Here is a 16,839-nt window from a genome sequence, read left to right as displayed (position 1 = left end):
ACCCTTTCTTTTTTCCCAGCCAAGCTGCAGTGCAGTGTTACAGCGTGGCTTGGCAGTGATAAAGAAAAAGGGCTAAGGTAGTGGTGGGGAAATGTGCCCCTGCAGTCACAACAAAGAATCCCCTTCAAATCAGATCACAGGTTAATTTTTTAAAACAAAAGACCCAGGAATGCCACTAGTGATGCTTAGAACGAGCCCAATATCATGTGGACATTCTCTTTAAATTGAGGGGCTTTTTGCTGTCCACAAGGGGGAAAATCCCCATATGGAAGCAGGCCTCTATTAAATCTCCCCCTTTCCTGACTTTGTTTCTAAGCCAAACAAACCCACCTTCTTTATCATTTCCTACAAAAATGCTGCATATATGAAGTGGAGAGGCACCTCTAAGTGGTTTGGCCTTTGCTTACTGGCTACTTAGGTGTCCCTGAAGCCCTGATAGGAAACAGCAAGGAGCTAAGGTGTAAGGCAAGGCAGTGCTCTGGTCAACATCTTTGGACTGCCAACCATTCCACACTGACTGAGTCCCAAGAGCTGCATTTGCTCCTTTTGGATGAACGGAGACCCAGGAATGGGAGTAAGGCTGAAAGGGCAGAATGAGAAGAGGAAGCAAATACCTGGATGAGTTCTGAATGGGACATGCCTTTGTTGGCTGCATCCAGGCAGCTGGAGACCATGGCTTCCGGGAACAGTGACTGCTGCAATGGGGCAGAAACAAAAGAGAGCCTTTCAGCCCAAACTAAGATACAGAACAGCAGGCTTCAAAGTGTGTTTTCCCCAGGTATAGAATTTGATACCGATCCTTATGGCTAATAATGCTAAAAAGTCTTATATAAAACAGATACAAACCCATCATTGACTTCCAAATTATTAAAGGGGGGAGGGAGGGTAAAATCAGCAGCTGCCCATAGCCAAGCATTCTCTGTTGAGTGTCCCACTTGGTAGAATAGCCTACCTGAAAAAGTCAGGAAGGCTGCCATGTTTTTTTATCAGTCTGTGGAATGTGTAAGATTGAATTGTTCAGGAGGGCATTTTTATAAAGGGAACAGAGTAGTAGTTTTATAATGCCATCATAATGAGAGTTACACCCTTTGAAGTAAATTGGCTTAGGAGCATGTAACTCTTGTTTAATGATAAAAAAAAATTCTAGGCAGTTTTATTGCATTGTTTATTGCATGTATTATACTGTTCTTACTGCATTGTTTTAAAGATGTATAATCCACCCTGAGTCTCGGCAAGAAAGGCAGACTAGAAATGAAGTAAATAAAACAAAATGTAGGAAATATTGTTGAAAGCTGTGGATATATCATTTTGTAATACAGAAGTGTAAGAAGCCCAAGAACTCTGCAGAACTTTGCCGAAATTGGGTTCAGGACTTAAGGCAGCAGTTCTAAAGTAAAACATGCCAATTTTACTAAACTAAGGTGTAGGGAATGAGAATCTGTTGCACATATACTAACAGAAGTTCAATCTTCTACTTGAAGAACTAGGAGAATCAGGCAGTTCCCACATCAAAATGAGGAAAAGTAATCATTACCCCTTCAGGCTTTATGGTCCATGCCACTTACCGGTGAGCTCTTGAACAGCTCGTACTTTGCATAGTTCTTCCGGAAGACAAACCTGCTATCACCCCCAACAGGCCATGTGGCCTGGACCTCCACCACAGACTCATGGTCTTCCAGGCACCGCTCTAGGGAAGCAGAGCAGAGAGAAGAGTTTGTAGAGCATCAGAATCTCCCTAGCAGCCCTTTCCCCCATTCAAACTGTCACATAAAGGGAGGGGAGGAAGAAGAATCAATGTCCATTAAAAATGGCAACTAGGATTGAAAAAACAGGTGAGCATCAAGGAGATTTGTGACTGGATCTCTCCAGTGACTTTCAAAGGCAAATCACAGCTGTGCTTTGTCCCATTTTGGATTGGGGTTCCATCCTCACAAAATTTTGCTTATCTAACCCAAAATAAATGTGGGGCTGGATCCAACCAGCTTTTTTACTCCCCCAGTTTTCCTCCTTATTACTGCCCCATCCCACATGGCTTTTTTCCACAGAGGTCCCATGATCCACAGCATAGCCTTTTAGCACTCCTGTGGCCTATTTCCCTTGGAGAAAAACTGATTGGGTGCAGTCTATTTATATGCATGCAGACATATACATGTTGCAGCCCTGTAAGGAAAAGGCACCTATATATTTTTTTCTTGATTAGTGAAAATGTGTGGGGGTGGAAGGGTTAAACCTCCCCCTTGCATGGCCAAGACTGGAATCTGGCTTTGGAAGACTGATGATGATATGTGATCTCTGCCTCATCTAGTATGACTGGGTTGGATCCAGACATAACATGAAACGAAAACACTAATGATTCAAATCTTGGATTTGCCTCAGGTGAATGGTGGTTTCATCACCTTTGTCCTGTAGCCGGGGAAGATGGCACTGGGGAACAAGCTGGGGAAACAGCCAATATGTCTATATTTGTACATCATGAGAGACTATAATTAAGGTGAATAGTGCACTCCCATGCTGAGTTACTCCCGTTTAAGTCCCCTGATATCAATGGGACTAGAGACCACAGTAGCTCTGCATATAATTGCAGCATAGCTGTGGTTAATAAACCAATTTCAAACTGTGTTTGCTGAGCCGAGTTTGACAGACCCTAGCTAACCATAGCACAGAAGCCACTTCAAACAGGTCTCTGGGGAGGCAGTAAACACATTTTTTTTAAAAAAGCAAATGAGCCTTCATCCAGACAACAACTAGTCGTAGTTAGCTAAATTAAGCCATGGTTTTGAATAATGTCTCAGCTGAGACCCTAAGAATGTATCCTCCATTTTCAAAGGCCAGGAGGACACCTTTGAGTATCAGACATGGGAGGCAAGCAATAGAGCCAAGTTGTTCCCTTGTAAGCTTCCTAGAAGAATCTCAGTGCTGCTGGTTGCCACCCCCTCAGAGGGGGGATCAACCTATATTTGGGCTATACCACTTCAGACTACAGGTTCAGGCCCACATGATTAACTGCTCTTTCAAACAAAATAATCCTGTATATAGAAAACTAGTGTATCTAGGAGGCAAAAAAGCTAGAATGGCACAAGGAAGGGCAAGGCCTTAGAAATACACAGTTCTGGACTAGTCAGTTTTGTTGGTTTGATCCAGGAAGGCAATTTTTGTATCTCTGGGATAGCTCTGGACATGACTAGATGATTAATATTAGATGATTAATACGAATCTTGTTTAACTCCATGCTGTGTAAAGCTCCAACAGCCCATTATTCATAAATTAAGCCTCTACAGGACATTTTTCTCCAGGCCTGTTAGAAACCCTACAGAGGAGCAACAGTTTGTTTATTGACTTGTTTTGACATCTTCCTTGCCCTGTCTGTTTTAAAGTAACCTGCCTCTCGAGTTACTCTGCCTCAATTTACCAAAACAGAGTGGAGTTAGATGAGTCACAGGATCCTGCGCAACTCTGAGATGCTCAGGAGAAAGGCGGATGTATAAGTTCTGTGATTTCTAACATAACTACAGCCATACCTCGCCCCCACTACTCCAACCTCATTTAGAGAGCTCTCTTCCCTCCTCACCTAGAGCTAAGTGTTGATAGACCTCAACGAGGGACCAGCAGTCGTCGTGCAAAGCGTGGGTTTTCTGTACCAGCATCTCACATACGTGGCGAGCTGTGGTACCCGCCGTGACCTCCAGTGAGCGGCAAGTGCCATCTTCACTGTAGACCTTGACCACCTGCAGGAAGAAGACAGAGAGAGGTGGAAGGAAGTTGCATTATCAGTGTAATCAAAACCTGGCTCCGTCCTCCAAGAATGAAGTTATGGGAACAGCCCCTGAGAAAAGCCTTGCCAGGTCAGACCATTTAATGCAATTAGGACAGCTACCGGAAGACTGAGCCTCCACCCATTTTAAAGCCTTTCAAAACTACCTAGGCCACTAGCATATCACCATATCACCATCAACTAAACATTGTGTGATATATTTCCTTTTATCAGTCTCAAATCCCCTGCCTGTATGCTGCTTTTTTAAATGTTTCGAATGGTAAATGTATGGTTTAATCCAGCACACCACAGATATCTCTTGATGGCCTCTGAGACTGGACTGCAAACAATAGGCATTCTTGGTGAGCATCCTCATTGCAGAAACTCTCTTCTGCCTAGTCAAAGGATCCTGAGGTCCTCTTCACATGTGCAAGTCCCTCCGCCTGCAAAACTGAGTGGTGGCTTTGCAGCTCTGAAAGAGCAATCACAGATCAAACTCTGCAGAGTTCTGTATGGTCTGTGATTATGAGTGTTGCTGTGACCCAACAGTTCCACAAGAGGGAGTCAACCAATTATGTAAGCCACACTGAAGTGCGTTAATGCCTGACAATCAGCACAGTACTGAATTTCCAAAATTTCCTGCTCCATTTGTGATTGCCTGATGGTATGGGGGGGGGGGGGGAATACACTCTGCACGTTCATCAATGCATCGTCCTTGTAACAATCATTCTCACATGGCCTTGGCATTGGAAGCAGGCTCTGGTGCTGGGCCCTGGTTCACATTAAGTTCTGAGTCTTCTGACAGAGGCTGTGGGTCCTTCAAAGGCGGTGGAATGCCTGATTGTCCAACCACAGCAGACACACATCAGGTCACTTGAGGCACTGGAGTTATATGGCCAGATATCTCTCTAAACGGCAGCAATTTCAGAAGGTTCCCAACCCACTTTTTTTCTTTTCCCCCCACTCAGGTTACATGAAAAATTATCAGGGTGCTGCAGAAGTCCCCCATCCATTTTGAAAAAAATCAGGGGAGGTAGGAATTAAAAAATTGAATTCCTTTTCTGCCTCCAGCTCACTCAGTTGAAGGGTTTCCTAATGGGGCCTGCCTAGTTTTTCAACACCTGGGTGGGCTACTAACATGGGCTCTGAGGCAACCCTTTCTTCCTAGGTGCCCCTTACTCCTGGTTCGTTGGAACAGCTGCAACAGCCCTGACCTGTAGAGCTGCCAACAGGCCTGGAGAAAAAAATGCCCTTTCTTTTTAATGGAGGCTTCATGTGTGGAAATCGGCAGTTGAAGCTTTTCATCGCACAGAGGTAAACACCACCTTGAAGACAACATCCCATTAAAACTCTATTAAAGGGGCAGAAGATTTTTTTCCCCACTCCAGGTTGTTGGTGACCCCACGGATCTGTAAGGGGCTGGGATAAGCCTCCCAGATGGAGTCTGAGTACACCTGTTCTCTGCAGCACTGTGAAATGAGAAGTTAAACTGAAGTAAATCTTATGTGGGTGTCTACAAAAAGATTATGGAAAACACAGATTAGCTATGTGGTCCCCACCCTGTGGAACAGTCAGACATGTGTTGTGAGTTCTCTTCAATTCCTGTGTGCGTGGTACCCGATTCAGACCGTGATGCACGCGAAGAAGAGGCATTGGCCTTCTCCCTCACACCATTCCGTACACCAGAAATGGCCCCCAAGGAGTTGCTATTTGTTGGGGAAACCCAATGGCATGGGGAGGGGAGAGATAAACAGGTCTCTTCATGTGCCATGGTTGTTATTTGAATTGGGCATTGCATGGCATGGATGGGAATTGATGAGAACCAGCAATTTATCTCTAACTACTATACACCCTAGGACCCAAATCTATGTACTTTGTAATGACTGAATTGGCCTTGCCAGCATGTTAATACTGCAAAGGTCAGGGCTGGGATCCACATTTGAGAGAGATGCCTGACTCTGCAACCCAGGAGCAGATCTATAATCTCTCTCTCTCTCTCTCTCTCTCTCTCTCTCTCTCTCTCTCACACACACACACACACACACACACACACACCACACACACACAGAGAGAGAGAGAGAGAGAGAGAGAGAGAGAGAGAGAGAGAGAGAGAGAGAGAGAGAGTCTGACAAAGAATCCCAAGGATGGTCAGGGGCCATTTCTTTTTCCCAGAAATGGAGGTCACAGAAGACTGGTTGACCTGGCAGGCAGACAGGAGTATAAACTGCAGCTGGCACTACCTGGAACTAGACCCCATCCATCAAGGGCAGGGGCTCATGGGGAAGAAGAGAGCTGCTGGACTTTGGACAGACAAGTGACAGAGCTCCATGTCCCCAAGGAATCTTCGCAGGCTGAGAAGCGAAACAGGACTTGTGGGGGAGTAGCTCACTTGGCCAGCATCTAGCCACAGACACCCCCAACACATGCATGCACAGACAGATACTGTAGTCCTGCACAGCCCACTTTCTGCTTTCTGTTTGCACTGCTAAATGGCCCTGTGTTGCTTGCTCCACACCATGTCCCCAAACAAGCAGTTTATTTGTACCACATGATCAGAATACCAGGTGCTTTATAGAGTAGCATATGTGGGAGCGAGAGGGGGGGGTCCTTCATCTAAATGCACAAGAGAGTAGAATGGGAGAATCAAGGATAGCAAGGGAAGAATGCAAACACATGTGTAGTACTTTGTTTCAGAGAGGAAAGCAGAGGACAACTGTTGAACTATAAGCTTCACCAACTAGGCAGGTTTTGAAGGAAGCGGCAGGTGGCTCCATGTGGCTGGGTTGCAGGAAGAACTGTCAAGCTGTAAACTATAAAATGGCAGGCTAATTTATCTTATAAAAGGTACAATTAAGATTTGTATTCCTTTAAAAAAAATGACAACATAGCTGCAGACAAGTGCTGAAACATGACTGTTCTTTATTCTCCCAGTTCAGAGCAGGCCCACCGTACACACAGAGGCAATGCTCCAAGCCAAAGGCAGCCCCATCTATCATAGCTTGCCTGAGCGTCAGCAACCACCCCAAGCAGGTAATGGAAACGGAAGGTTTTCCGAGCCTCCACTGGGCCACCGTCCATGGCTGGCAGGGGCTGCTTTAGGAGTGGTGGGCCACAAGCCTGATGCCAACCACCTCCCGATCCCAAGGAAAGTGGTTTGCAGGACCAACGGAGCCTCTACCCATCCATTTTCCCAAAACAAAGTTGGAGGGCTGTCCCTGTATACACATGGCCAAACCTTGAGTCAGCTCTTTCCATCCTTGATGAAACTTTGGAAGGGAAAACTGACACGCTGGAAGGAGGGGGGAAAGTGTGGGAAAGTCATTGGTCTTCTTAAAAAAGGCTCCCTGAATAGCACAAGCCACCCTGGCTCAAATCCCAGGAGAGAGATTAGAAGGTCCCCCTCTCAGGAGCCCTCCCACCTCACCCAAGATGAAAGGCAAGGCTACAGTTTCGATGTCATACTTCACATAAACACCTTCCAGGGTAATCTCAAGTCTGTGCCGCCAGTAAAGCTAGAAATTGGCGGAGAGTTCTAAGAGCCTCAAAATACCAGACAGGCTGACGGACAAGGGCTTTTCCTAGAATGGGCCTGTAATCATCCCCCTTCTCAAGATTAGGAGCTTGGGAGTTATTAACCTCTTCCCTACAAAAGATGAAAGGAATTGTGTTGGAGGCAACTGTTTCCAGCAGGTGCTTTTGTCCAATCTGTTCTCTGTGCAGATCAGTACTGCTGGATCAGGAAGCAGCTTAATATCTCCTCCACTTTTGCAAGTATGAGGCCAGGGCCAATTCGAGGAATTCTGCCACCCCAAGCAAAGTACACTCATCATGGCCTTCTGCACCCAGCAGGCAGAAGCATGGGACCAGGAGGGTAAGCCAGTAACCTCCCGTGCTGCTTGATGGCTAGGAGAGTGTAGACATCTTACAGGGCACTGGCACCCAACTTATTGTGCCCCCTCCCCGCAGTTGCTTTCAAAACAATGTTTCAAAGTATTCATTATTCACCCTCTTCCCCTTCCCGTTCTAGCCCCATATATTTTTTACTATTGCTAGATCTAATCCTGAAAACTGCTCCTGTGCAAATAGACAAATCCATGCCCCAATGGTCATTCAGGGTTTTGTAAACTCAAGGGAAAACCCAGGTTTGCAGAACAATCTTACTTTAAAAATAAAATCTGGTTTGGGGGGTTTAAGCCCCCCAAAGTTAATAGTGAGGACTGCACATGTGCAAATGTTACAAAACCCAAATCATCTGGGTTCAAGTGGCATTTGGGGTTGCTACAGCAACTCAAACCCAGTATGCAAAAACTGGCAGGAAGCAGGAAGAGGGGGGATGTGAGCCTCAACCTGCAGTGGAGGGAGAAAATGGTATTTCTACCATCACCATCACCAACCCCTAAAATCCTTGCCTGTGCGGTGCCCCTATTGTTTCACATGAAACACTAACTGTATGTTATCCCATTTTCAACATGGTTCAATTATTTTATTATTGCAATTACTATTGCTGCTATTTGGCTTGCAAAACACAGTCTGTTTTAGGCTGTGACCAGATGATGTCTGTTGCTGTTATGTTTTGTAAAAAGTTAGTAGGAACCCAGAAATGAAGGAAGCAGCACTCAGAAGAAAGAGGCACACAGTTATACTGGCTGTGCTCCCTGTCCTGCAGTTTCTACAAGGCCGAGGACCAATTCACATGCTACAAAGTTCTCATATCCCTCTCACATGCCTGCCATGAGTTCTGTTGACCAGATGTGCTCTGGTTCCATGTTCAGAACTTAGTTCACAGGCTCACGGTGGCTCAATTTAGATTGGGATTGTGGGGAATGGGAAACAGGGCTTAAGCTTCTCCCCTGCATCATTTTCTGTACCTACTCAGGGAGCTGCTACGTGTCCACTGGGGAAACTTGCATGTACTGATGAACTACATGTATGTTTTGCTAAGGAGGAAAATAGTAGCTCCCCAGGACCATTTCAGGTTGGGAAAGCGGTGCCGGGGGGGGGGGCAATCCATGTCTCCCCAAGTACTGCAGTCCTGCTCCAAATTAGGCCAAGCCAATACCAGAAGGAAGTAGGCTGGGGCAAAGGGCCTCCTCTCACCTGCCTGCACCTTCTGTTTTAGACCTGCCTTTTAGACATGCAGGAATCTACAAATGGGTCCTGCACCCATCAGGTCAAGTTTGGCCTTCAGCATTCAAAAAAGGAAGTTCTGTCCAATGAGAGAAACATGTTTTCAGGAGGCTGAGGAAGATCTGCTTTGGACTGTACCTTCCCCAACCTAAATGGATTTTGTAGGCAGCAGGGAGGCTCCTTCCTCTCTTAGCTGCCTGATCTAGGTCATTCTTTTTGTTTACCATAAATGCAAAATGAGCATCTCTTGTTTTCCTCCATCAGAGAGTGGAAGGTGTGGGTGAAGCATCTGTCTTGGGCCCTGAGAGGCATCAGGTGGGTTGAAACACTTCCAAGGCTTCTGGAAACCTCCCGTGCCATAATTACAGGCTCTCAGTGGAGGCCCACAAGCTGGCCAAACAAAACCTGGGAGCCTTAGCAACAGTCCCCGTGGCAACCAGCCTCACCCTCTCATGCCCAGCAAGTTTAGATCCTTAAACTGTAATTCTAAGGTTTTTCTGTCTGGGAGGATGGGAGGGGGAGAAGTGAAGGAGAACATCAGGGTACCCTAAGAAGCCAAGACACCTTGGTTTACTTCCCAGCTCTGAGGAGAAATCAAGGCCTGGCACAAGTCTAGCTGGAGGTATCTGGCTGCCCTGGGCAAGATGAACTTTGCTTCCTCCACTGCTGCACCGTATGTGGAGTAGGGAAGAGAATATGTTCCCTCTTTAAGGGTCTGCCCAGTTATAAACAGTTTCCCCTGCTCCCTAAATAAACAGGGTGAGAAGAAGAAGCTGATTTTTTTTTTCAGCTGACAGGGTAAGACTAGCTTCCTCCAAGCTCAGGGCCTGTGGCTTTGGGGTTTCTGTAATGAGGAGCAGAGTTGTGATTCCACCATCCCATTGGGGGCTTTCCAGCGTCGCCTGGAACCTCTTGAAGTCTACTGCCCCATAATCTGCCTCCAGGACTGCCCCATAATCAGCTCTTGCCTAATAGTCTGAAGCAGGTGATTGGAGTCTCTGTTCATCCAGCTCTCCTCCACTAACTTTCTCTGAGCAAGGCCCAATTCTCACGTGTTGTATCAGGCAGATATATTGCAAGGACACCCTGGCTGGGGTGGAGGTGGGGATCGTCAAGCCTCTACTCCTGATCTCAAAGCTTTGCAAAGTGAAGGAAAAGCATTACTTTCCAGAAAGATCCTTTGACTGATCATGCGTTTCATATCCTCCAGCCTCCCCCACCAGCACTGGAAAAAAATGAGCTTCAGAGTTAAGTCCTGAGTTCAAACAATTCTCTGACCTGATCTCTGTCTGACTCAAATACAAAGGAATGCACTTACATGAGAGCCGCCTTCTCGCTGTGAACCTGACCCCAGGGAGGAGTTGCTGAGGATGGGCGAATTGGAGGGGCTGCAGAGCTCTGGGAAGGGGTTGGGGATGCAGGGCAGAGACAAGGCCCGTGGCTCCTCCTCCTCCTTTGGTTTTCTAGGAGGAAAGAAGGACATTGGAAAGTTTATCAGAAAGGAGGGAGATGCTGAAGGCCTGGAACAAGGGTATGGTGGAATTTCTAGGTTAGCATGTCAGAAAACAGGTCATTTATGCTAGAGATTCAGGGTTGAATATCCTCAACAATAAAAATATTAAATGTTTTGTCACTTGGCAATCCCAATTCTGTGTTGTCTCTCCATTCAAGAATCCTGTGATCTGAGTAAATTGTGCATTAATGCTTCATTTCTCTTACCTTGCGTGATTTATTCTGGTTCTGCTGTTCCTGGTGGGGAACAAAGAGCTACTTGAAAAGCACCAAAGCCTCCCCCAACTACCCACTAGGAATCTCATTTAGCCACCGCTCTGGTGTCTGAAATTCCAGCAAACATGGACCACACACTGACAAGCATATCTTTACAGTAATAGGATCCAAAATCTTGTTAAGATCAACCCAGAGATTGCTGGGAAGCTGAACTCTGCATCTAAGGCCGACTTTTTGCATTTTTTCTTTGCTGCCCAGAGTTACAACATCTATGCATCCCTGTTTATGGCTGAAGATGTGGCTGGGCATTTCATTTCCCTCCTGCATTCAGCCCTGTGCTCTCTTGCCACCATCACACTGGGAATCTTGCTCTGTTCCATTTTGCCACAATGCTGCAAGCTAATCATTGCCCTGACACTATTTGCCTTTCACTCCTAATGTACATTGTATACAGGGAATTAGTCTGAAAATCTGCCTGATGGATAACAACCTGAACATGTGTATGGCAGTGACAGAGAAAGAAGGGCTGTACAGGGATGCAACTAAACTGGCAGCTGAATGAGGTTAGGTATGCAGATTTATCTTAGTAGGGCGCTCAGTGTCAAATTAGACATGGTGCAGTGAAATCCTGATCTGAACTATCCAAAGGGGTTGCTGCCCCCACCTATTTTCAGGTATAAACAACCGAAGAGCCTTGAATCAGTAGTGACATTTAACCCTTTCCCCTTTACCATTTTCCCAATGCAAATCCCTCACCTCACAGGAGAAACAAATATGATCTGCATCTGGATAACTGTGGAGGAGGGAAAGGGTTAAACCCTTCCCTTCCTCCACACTAATCTGATTTCTCCTCCCCTCTTCCTGTGCCTGCTTTTCATTTTAAACCAAACAAAAATGCAATCATTTCTCCCTGCATCTTGTTTGGCTCTCAGAGTGGGGCAGCTAGAATCCCTGACAGTCTTGCAGCCAGATATTGATCAGGCCAGCTGGGGGATGGAATGACACCAGGCGTTTTCCACGTAGGGATGTATGGAAGAATCCGCCGCCGCCGCCCCCCCCCCCCCCACACACCTGGAGCTATTCCATTGTTCTTATCAATACTTTTTTGGCGTCTTCCTTGAAACTTCCTCAGATGTTTTATATGAGGAGGAGCCACCAAATTGGCGGCAAATGTTGCTTGAAGCAACGTTTCACAAGGGCGCCAATGCACATGCCTGGATTAGGATGTCTGTACCAAGCCCTTCCTCTTATGCAGTCTGACAGCTACAAGGCCATTCAAAAACTTTCCTAACCTTAAGGGGCAGTTTGTATATTACCCAGGAGGAGTGATCTCCTGCTACCACTGTGAATCAAAGGAAGACTCATGAACCACCAACAAACAGAACTACGTAATTTCAACATGAGTGAAATCTAGAAATCCAATTCCCAATTATGTAGCAGAAATGTAGCAAGTAACGTGCCAATAGGCATGGGAGACCCATGTTCATATCTCTATTCTGACATGGAAGTTCAAGGGTCGATTATGGGTCAGTCACACTCGCTCTCTTTGTCTCTCTCAATCTAACTTACCTCACAGGGTCACTGTGAGGATAAAATGGAGCAGGGAGAACCATGGATGCCTCTATGCCCTTCCTGAGTTGTATAAAACTGTAACAGAAAAACTGCCAGATCCCCACCTTCCTTCCCTGCTTTTAGGGAGCACTTGAACTAGGTCTTACAACAGTGATTGATTTATTTACAGTGCTGTCCTAAGCAGAGTTATACCCTTCTAAGCCCACAGGTGAAGGATGTGTTGCTCTGCAATTTTATTTTGTTTTATTTTTAAAAGAGTTGCCAGTGTTCAAGGGCTCCTGGGGGTTCTACCCAATACACCCAGAGATATGTGTAAAACTGTGAGTGTGTGTGTGGGGGGGTATTTTCTCAGAAATGAAAATAAACTTATTCATGCTCTGAGAACTCGCTTCTGCATGACTTGAGCACTGGCTCACATCAGCCTGTGCCCTCTGCATGTTGCAGAGATATAACCTTCAGCCATGCCCTGTCTCTGCCCTGGCAGTGAACCCTGGTTCAGTGCTGAACTTTGATATGAATAAAGTCCTAATCTCACAACTAGTTCCCACATTTTCTTATGAGAAATAGGTTTCCTCACCTCTGGAGGCAGTGGCTTGCAGTTCCCGTCACGTTTTGCCCCAGCCTCACGTACCTATTGCTTTGGATGAGCAGGGGCTGAGAACGCTTGATAGTATCAGCCCCTGTCAGAAGGTTGGCCTGCTCGCCATTGGAGATGGGGCTGCCACTGGAAAGGGTCCTGAACCGATCAGACTCCGGGCCCTCTTCATAAACGTTGTCCAAGGTGTTGTTGATGTTGTTTTGGAGAGTGCCCAGATCCATGTCATTATCTATGGAAGAGGAGAAAATGGGGAAGATTATTTCCCCCCCCTTTGCCTTGCTTTTTTTCATGTATCTAAAGTTACGTTCATTACGCCCAAATAGGAATACACCAAATATTTTTAGAAAGTGTATGAGGTCAGACAGGGCTATTGTCTAGCAGGGCTTCTGAGTGGTCACTGGCTTTTTGACTGGCTGTGCAGATCTTTAAAAATATTGCTTCAACACCAGCTGCCACTACAGCACAAGGATCTTTAGTGAGTGACTGAAGGTAAGCTGTGTATCTGCAAAAAAAAAAGTTTTTAAATAATATATTCATTTTAAAAGGCATTCTGTTGAACAGAGCTTCTACCTGAAAGGTTAAAGAGTTCTATTAGAGTTATGCATGACCTCGCTCTCTGACATCTTGTGGCAGGGTTTGTGGCTGTGGCCACCAACCTGTGTCATAATTCTAAAGGTGCTCACAGGCTCAAAAAGGTTGGGCATCTCTGCTCTAAAGGATAATGCAAAATAAAGTTTAAATTTTAAAAAGAACTGCTACTAGGGTTGCCCAGTGTCCGGTTTTTACCTGGACTGGACTGTCCAGGAAAATGACAAAGAAAATACCAGACATTTAAATGTCTGGCATTTTTGCATGGTGGGAAGGAGGAGCGGGCAAGGCAAGCAAGATGAGCAGCAGCAGCAGCTGCTGCTGTGTCTGGGTGTGCAAGAATTTTGGTGGGCAGCCTGTGGCACCAGCAGGTTGCTACAGCTGCTGATATGCTGTGTGGCAAGCAGGTATCTGAGCATCTGGTAGGAGGGGAGGGCATATGCGGGCTCTCTCTGAGGACAGTTGGGCTCAGGCTCTGCCCCTCTGCCTCCTCCCTTCATCCCCCCATGCTTCCTACCCAGCAGCCAGTCTACTAATGGAGGGCACAAAAGCACAGGCCCTTGCTGAGGAGAGCAGAGCTCAGGATCCACCTCCCTGCCTCCTTCCCCCACTTCCCCACTAGCAGCCAGTTGTCTGCCCAGTCACCTCAGTCAGCATCACATTGTCCATCTCAAGGTGGTAGCATGCTTACTCAAATCCCCCATGCAACCCCCTTCCCACTCGTAACAGTCCTCCTTTTCAATGGCTAGAGTGAGCAATGGAGCCTGCCTGAGCTGGCTGACAGTGGTAGGATGGGGACACACTGTTAATAGCCTTCAACTCTCACATTTCGCCTTATCTCAATGCAGGAAGATTCGGGCAAGCTTCCCCCTCCCTCCCCATCTCAATATGGGAGAGTGATTCAATGTTCAAAACACACACACCATTTCTTCAAAGATAGTTTTAGACTTCCTTGACAAAAAAGAGCATTTAAACTCTGTTGTCCTCTTCCAAGTTGGTTGCACTGCTTGCATTGCCAGCATTATTCTCTGGGCTAGAGTGCACCAAGGAAGTGGAACAGAGGAGACTGGAAGAGCCCAAGTGCTGTCCTCACTCCTCCACCCCCAAACAGTGGATTGTGCAGCTGAGGAAAGAAAGAAATGGAGCCCCAGGAAGGCTGGGAAGGTAAGTGGGAAGTGTTTCAACAGAGAGGTGTTATTTGCTGCCTGACATCAGACTGAATGAAGCTTATGGGTCAAAATTAAATGGGGGAGGGAGAAGAGTATGTATGAATTGGGGGGTGGGGGAGAAGGGGAGGCACTCTGTACATGATTCAAGGTATGTTTCGGTCTTATTGTAGCATAACTGAAATAGAAATATCCTTCAACTCTCACTTTTCGCCTTATCCCAATGCAGGAAGGTTCAGGCAAGATTCCCCCTCCCCACGCCAAATCTCAATATGGGAGAGTGATTAAATGTTCAAAACACACACTGCTGCAATCCTAAACTAGGCTGTAAGACCCACTGAACTCCAAAGGATTTACTTGTGAATATGCAGGCTTAGGGCAGTGTTCTGTGAAACTGAGTGCAAAAATGCTATATTTGGGGCCGATTTTGGCCCCACTGAGATCCCGCAGCTTCTGGTTTTCAACCGGAAGTGGTGTCATTGGAGCCTCTGGAGTGCGCATGCACTATGCAAGCTCGAGAAACATGGAGTATGTCTGGTATCTGGGTTGAAACCATTTGGCAACCCTAAGTGCTACAGAGAATTCTTTCAGGAAGACATACTCCCCGGGCCAAAGTTCTGTTGGTGGTAGAGTGTGCAAACTTTCACTGATTGAGTCATTCATCAATTTCAGATACTGAAAGCACAATCCAACAAAACCAATAAGTAACTGTGCTGTTTGTAACAACTCCTATTCAAGGCCAATATTGTAGATTGTCCTGGATTATTAACTACATGCTAATCCACTCCAGAATTAACTGTGGGTTAGAACAGGGTTGGAGTAGAGAACTTCTCTTTATTAAACTCTGTGTCCATTGAAAACTGCACAGTCTCTTGATTTTCATGCCTGAGCTTCTGGATACAACATTCATTAAAAGCACAATAGTGTATTTAAAATTACACCCTGTACCTGCTTAACAGCAGACATTAAAAACAAGAAGGTATAAGAAAACATTTCTGGAAAATACTCAGTTATAGACTTTGAAGGCTCTCAAATTTTCCAAAGTGAAACCTTCTTCCAAATTTATTCAGCTCTGTATGAAACTGTGAAACTACATGCTATTTCTTCCCCTCAAACGTGAAATGCAAAACTCTCACATCAGTTAACACGGAACAAATTTATATTTTATTTTTCATTTTTAATACTGGTAAGTATACAGTATTGATCAAGAATCTGTATTAACATGCTACATGCAGCGGCAAATTCAAATTTGCCATTGAATATACACTCAACATGTTGTGTCAATACATGCAAATCACATTTTTTTATTTTCATGAGTGCAGTTAGAAATACTGGGGTATGCACTGAAAATATAGTATGTGAAATTGGTCCTACTGTCTTAGCTGAAGAAACATGATTCTGCCAAGAACATAAAAGATGAAGAGGCAGAATGCTGCATTTCCACACAGTATTGGGAGGCAAGACATTCTGTCTCTTTACACCTGAAAGCCCATGCTGGAGAGAAGAATAGATGGGTGGGCTATGTATTCTGGAGCGATACTCAGCTGGGACTGACGCTTTTATCCTCTCCTTCCCTCTGGGGAGGGCCATAGCTCAGAGGTAGAGTATCTGCTTTGCATGCAGAAGATCCCAGGCTCAATTCCTGGTATCTTCAGTTAAAAGGATCAGGCAGTAGGTAATGGGAAAGACTTCTACCAGACAGCCTGGAGAGCTGCTGTCCGGATTCAGCTTCAAGTGGTCATGTGTTTCCCCAAAAGAACTCTTGAGTGATCCATTATCTCTTCATTATATCCACACCAGCCACTTCTTGAAGCCACCCAGCTTTCCAGATCTCCTCTGCATGCGAGCCAGAAAGCATGCTGACTAGTTGCTGGGAAGCAATTGGCTCAGCCCGTGGAACAAAGAGGTCTAGTCCAGTCCTAATACAGTCATCATTGTAATGAATTTCAGTATAAAACTGTACAGTTTTTCACTCTTTTTTTTCAATGCAAAGGATTTCTTTCACCTGAGAGAGATACCAGTCTGGGTCCATAGAAAATAATTGCCAATGGCAGTTTTCAATTGAATACCAGAAGTTAAGGTTTTGTCACTGGTCTTTTTCTACTTCTAGGCAGTGGCCAGCTAAACAGGGATGGGACAGGGCCTGGAAAAACTTGCCAAGCTGCTCACGGAAGCTATTAACCAATAAGGACATTTCTTGTTGTCCCTTCCATTCAAAGGACGAGACTGATTGAAGCTGAGTGTGAGATCTTAGAGCCAAACAACAAGTGATGCCTGACACAGGTTGGACACTTGTCAGCTTCCCTCAA

At 45.8% G+C, this 16,839-nt stretch overlaps 1 protein-coding gene across 6 annotated transcripts in view; it reads right to left on the bottom strand.

Annotated features, from left to right (window-relative positions):
- GRB7 (growth factor receptor bound protein 7) overlaps positions 1-16,839 on the bottom strand; it is a 75,353-nt gene that overhangs the window by 13,688 nt on the left and 44,826 nt on the right. For 5 of the 6 annotated variants that reach the window (XM_054995063.1, XM_054995064.1, XM_054995067.1 and 2 more), the window contains 5 exons: positions 12,810-13,005; positions 10,197-10,341; positions 3,569-3,725; positions 1,566-1,687; positions 615-695 (listed from right to left, as the gene is read on the bottom strand). In XM_054995063.1, coding sequence (XP_054851038.1) covers positions 615-695; positions 1,566-1,687; positions 3,569-3,725; positions 10,197-10,341; positions 12,810-13,005 — 701 coding nt within the window. Of the gene's footprint in view, positions 1-614; positions 696-1,565; positions 1,688-3,568; positions 3,726-10,196; positions 10,342-12,755; positions 13,006-16,839 lie in introns of those variants that run through there. The other variant, XM_054995068.1, reaches the window with a different exon arrangement.

Source organism: Eublepharis macularius, chromosome 12, assembly GCF_028583425.1.
Source record: "Eublepharis macularius isolate TG4126 chromosome 12, MPM_Emac_v1.0, whole genome shotgun sequence".
In the NCBI taxonomy this organism is placed as follows: domain Eukaryota; kingdom Metazoa; phylum Chordata; class Lepidosauria; order Squamata; family Eublepharidae; genus Eublepharis; species Eublepharis macularius.
The sequence above is the reverse complement of the archived record's forward strand: the minus strand, read 5'-3'. Positions and strand labels throughout refer to the sequence as shown.